This window comes from Myotis davidii, unplaced genomic scaffold (assembly GCF_000327345.1).
Source record: "Myotis davidii unplaced genomic scaffold, ASM32734v1 scaffold109, whole genome shotgun sequence".
Lineage (NCBI taxonomy): Eukaryota > Metazoa > Chordata > Mammalia > Chiroptera > Vespertilionidae > Myotis > Myotis davidii.
In genome coordinates, this window is record NW_006300368.1 from 1,485,860 (window position 1) to 1,489,828 (window position 3,969).

Consider the following 3,969-nt stretch of genomic DNA (forward strand, 5'->3'; position numbering starts at 1 on the left):
CTTCCGAGGGTGCTGACCGCAGACCACTTCCTCCCAGACGCCTGAAGCAGGCTTCTCCCTCCAGTCCCACAGGCTCCACCCGACAGGACAGCTCCTAACCCACTTGCAGCCGCATCCGTCGCTTTGGCACGCTGCAGCAGGCACGCCACTCAGTTCACTGGGAGGGCCCAGCGTGACGGAAATGGCTGGGTGGACTGGGAGGGAAGAGCTAAAGACGGAACATGAGCAGCAGAATATCAAGCAGCCTTGAAAACAAGGGAGTAGGGAGGGCCTATGGGGACCCGGCCGAGAGCAGAGCTCTGGGACCAACATGGCCCTCAACTGGCTCTGCCACTTGATAGCTGTGTGAACCTGGGACAGGCTCTTACCAGCCCTGTGACTCAGTTTCCTCAGCTATAAATAGAGGTAATAGTGCACCTGTCCCAACAGGGTGGTTGTGAGGATTAAATGAGACAATTCAATTGAAGCATCTGGCCAGTACCCAGCCCAGAAGAATTAGGTTTGGTGATGATAACGATATAGCAGATGCACTGACTTGGAATAATACCCATAATGTATTTTTAACTAGAAAAAACCAAGTTGCAGAACAATATATACCACTGTGCTGTCCAACATGGTGCCACGAGACACGGGTGCCCTTTTAAATTTAAATCCATTTCAATGAAATAAAGTAAAAAATTCAGTTCCTTGGTCCCACTAGTCACATTTTACGTACCCAGTAGTCACGTGTGACTGGTAGCTACTGTATGGGACATTTTCATCAGCATGGAAAGTTGTACTGGATAGTATTGAGTAGTACGAGCCCATTTTTGTAATTTAAAAAAATTGTGCCTACTTGAAAGGTACCATGCCCCTGCTCCAAAATAACATGATAATGTAATCTGATAGAAGGGAGCGGGGAGCTTAGCTCCGCGGAACACCCCTGGACAGAGCAGGGCTGCCTCCCACAGGTCTCGCCCCTGAGCAGGAGTGGTAGGAAGAGCGAAGGATGGACTCCCACAAGCAGGGGCACTGGCTCACTGGGTGCTGGGAGGAGCAGACACCATTTGCTGCAACAGCTGCCAATAGCTTCATGTGTAGCAACACCCCAGGGGTGGGGTGGGCCGCTTGTGGAGGGCGGGGAGGGGTGCAGAGCCTAAGGCAGCAACCCCATCGGAGGCAGAGGGAGGCTGGGGGCTGGGGGTGTGATAATGTAATCTGATAGAAGGGAGCGGGGAGCTTAGCTCCGCGGAACACCCCTGGACAGAGCAGGGCTGCCTCCCACAGGTCTCGCCCCTGAGCAGGAGTGGTAGGAAGAGCGAAGGATGGACTCCCACAAGCAGGGGCACTGGCTCACTGGGTGCTGGGAGGAGCAGACACCATTTGCTGCAACAGCTGCCAATAGCTTCATGTGCAGCCACCCCCCAGGGGTGGGGTGGGCCGCTTGTGGAGGGCGGGGAGGGGTGCAGAGCCTGCCTAAGGCACCCCATCGGAGGCAGAGGGAGGCTGGGGGCTGGGGGTGGCGGGGGGGCAAGTCGGCACCTGCGCAGAAGCAGCCCTGGGAGTCGAGGCCCTTCTCGGTGGGGATGGCCACCAGGTACTGCAGCAGGAAGCCCTGCTCCCCGGTGGCGAACTTCAGCACCTCTTGGCAGTTCTCGTCCAGACTCCCGCCCAGGGTCACGGCCTCCTCCGCTGTCTCCAGGTAGGACGCCAGCACCTTGCGCACCAGATCCCTCCACGCGGCCGCCTCCTCGGCGCTGCTGGCCCGCAGCTTCAGGATGGCCTTGGCCGTGACGATCTTGAAGAAGGACGGGCCCCCGAGGCTGGTGTCTGGCAGGATATCTCGGATGGTCTCCACGCCGTGGCTGTCACTTAACATCTTCTCGTTGTTTTTCACGCGGAAGCATTTCAAGGAGTCCAGGGACAGGGAGAAGATATAGGGCGTCCAGGTCCGATCCGTGTACAGGTACAAGAGGGACTCTTTAATAGCGTCCGGCTCGGGCACTTGGGCGGAGGACCAATCCAACTGCGTGCCCTGCAGGGATTCGGGCTCCGTGGGCTCCGAGTGGGAGGGGGGGCCGCCCTGGGGGCCTTCGGGGAGGTCGCTGGGCTGCTCCGGGTACTGGACGCTCACCCACTCCTCCTCCTGCTGCGGCCGGAACTTCTGCAGGGCCTCCCGCACCCGGTCCAGCCAGTCCTCGGCCTCGTCCTGGGAAGAGGCTCGCAGGGTCAGCTTCTTGCCGGAGAAGACCAGCTCGAAGCGGCCGTCGCTGTGGGCCGGCCCCACGGACTCACAGCGCAGCAGCGAGCAGTTCTCCACGCAGGTGCGCTCCTCGCCGCCCAGGTAGAGGCGGAACTCCAGCGGGGAGAGCTCGCAGAACAGCTCCTTCCAGATGCCCATCGCCCCCCGCCGCTCCACTGTGCCCAGTTTCATGAGGCCCCGGAACGGGTTGGACAGTCCTGCAGGCAGAAAGGGGCATTTTATTTTATTTTAAAATATATTTTATTTTTTACAGAGAGGAAGGGAGAGGGACAGAGAGTTAGAAACATTGATGAGAGGGAAACATTGCCTCCTGCACAAGGGGATGTGCCCGTAACCAAAGTACATGCCCTTGACCAGAATCGAACCTGGGACCCTTCAGTCCCCAGGCCGACGCTCTATCCACTGAGCCAAATGGATCGGGGCAGAAAGGGGCATTTTAGACAAGGGGCCTGTCCCTTCATCACCCAAGCAAAAACCTCTGGGCCCGAGGTCCTGTAATGGATGTGGGGAAATGACCGCCATCAGAATACCAGCCAGCCACTCGGCTGTGCAGCTGCTGCGGGGACATGATCTGACATATTTTAAATGGGGGAGTCATCCTGGCTTCATATGTTGAAGGACTACAGGGGGAGAGAGACTAGTTAGGGGGCCGTTGCCGTAATCCAGGCCAGGGATGCTGGTGGACTGAACCCATGAGGTGGTGGAGGTGGTAGGGAGTGGAAGACTCGGGATATGCCAACAGGCTTGCTGGTGGACTTGATGTGTGATGTGAAAGTCAAGGGTAACTACAAGGTTTTTAGCCCAGGCATCTGGGAGGAGGAAGTTGGGCATTTTATGAGATAAGAAACCTAACCCCATAGGACATTTTTATCAGCATAGAAAGTTGTATTGAACAGTATTGAGTAGTATGAGCCCATTTTTTGTAATTTAAAAAAGTTGTGCCCACTTGCAAAATATTTGAAAGGGTACATGCCCCTGCTCCAAAATACCCTGACAATGCTGTAATCAGTGGAGAATCACTGGAAGTCATTTTTGGACATGCCAATTTTGAGAAGCCTATTAGACATGCATGGAGCCGATGGAGGTTAGAATCTGAGGTTCAAGGGCAAGGTCCACACTGGAGCTAAACATTGGGGAGCTGCTGGCGTAAGGCCCTTGAGAGTAGGTGAGATCAGTGGGTGTCGACAGAGAAGAAGACCCAGGACTGAGCTCACCTTTTCCAACATGGTTACAACCATATCACAGAGGCTGACAGAAAAACCTAAAAAAAGCCAGCATGGACCAGGGCGCCAGGAACCTGGCCAGAATTCTCTGCTGGATCACTGCAAGCAGAAAATGAGAGAAAGAGACTGACTCTAGGGCACACTTTTTTGCTTCTTTGAAACAGGAAGTTCATTTATGAGGGTTATAGAAAAATTAGGTTATAGTTATTTAATACATTCTGGACTTCACGGGGGTGGGAGGGCGTGGAGATCAAGACAGAACCAAGAGTTCCATATAATAAGGCTTATAGGGTAGTTTCAGGAAAAATAGTTTCCATCTCAACATATGATACAGTAGCCCGGCTGGCGTGGCTCAGTGGCTCAGGCAGTCATGGTTTGATTCCCGGTCAGGGCACAAGCACAGATTGCAGGCTCCATCCCCAGTGTAGGGCAGGCAGGAGGCAGCCGATCAGTGATTCTCTCTCATCATTGATGTTTCTATCTCTCTCTCCCTCTTCCTTCCTC

At 54.9% G+C, this 3,969-nt stretch overlaps 1 protein-coding gene across 3 annotated transcripts in view; it reads right to left on the minus strand.

The window, feature by feature from the left end:
• The window catches only part of PLEKHM1 (pleckstrin homology and RUN domain containing M1), a 44,182-nt gene that overhangs the window by 12,832 nt on the left and 27,381 nt on the right, over positions 1 to 3,969 (minus strand). For all 3 annotated transcript variants that reach the window (XM_015572535.1, XM_006776899.2, XM_015572534.1), the window contains one exon: positions 1,522 to 2,439. In XM_015572535.1, coding sequence (XP_015428021.1) covers positions 1,522 to 2,439 — 918 coding nt within the window. The remainder of the gene's footprint in view (positions 1 to 1,521; positions 2,440 to 3,969) is intronic.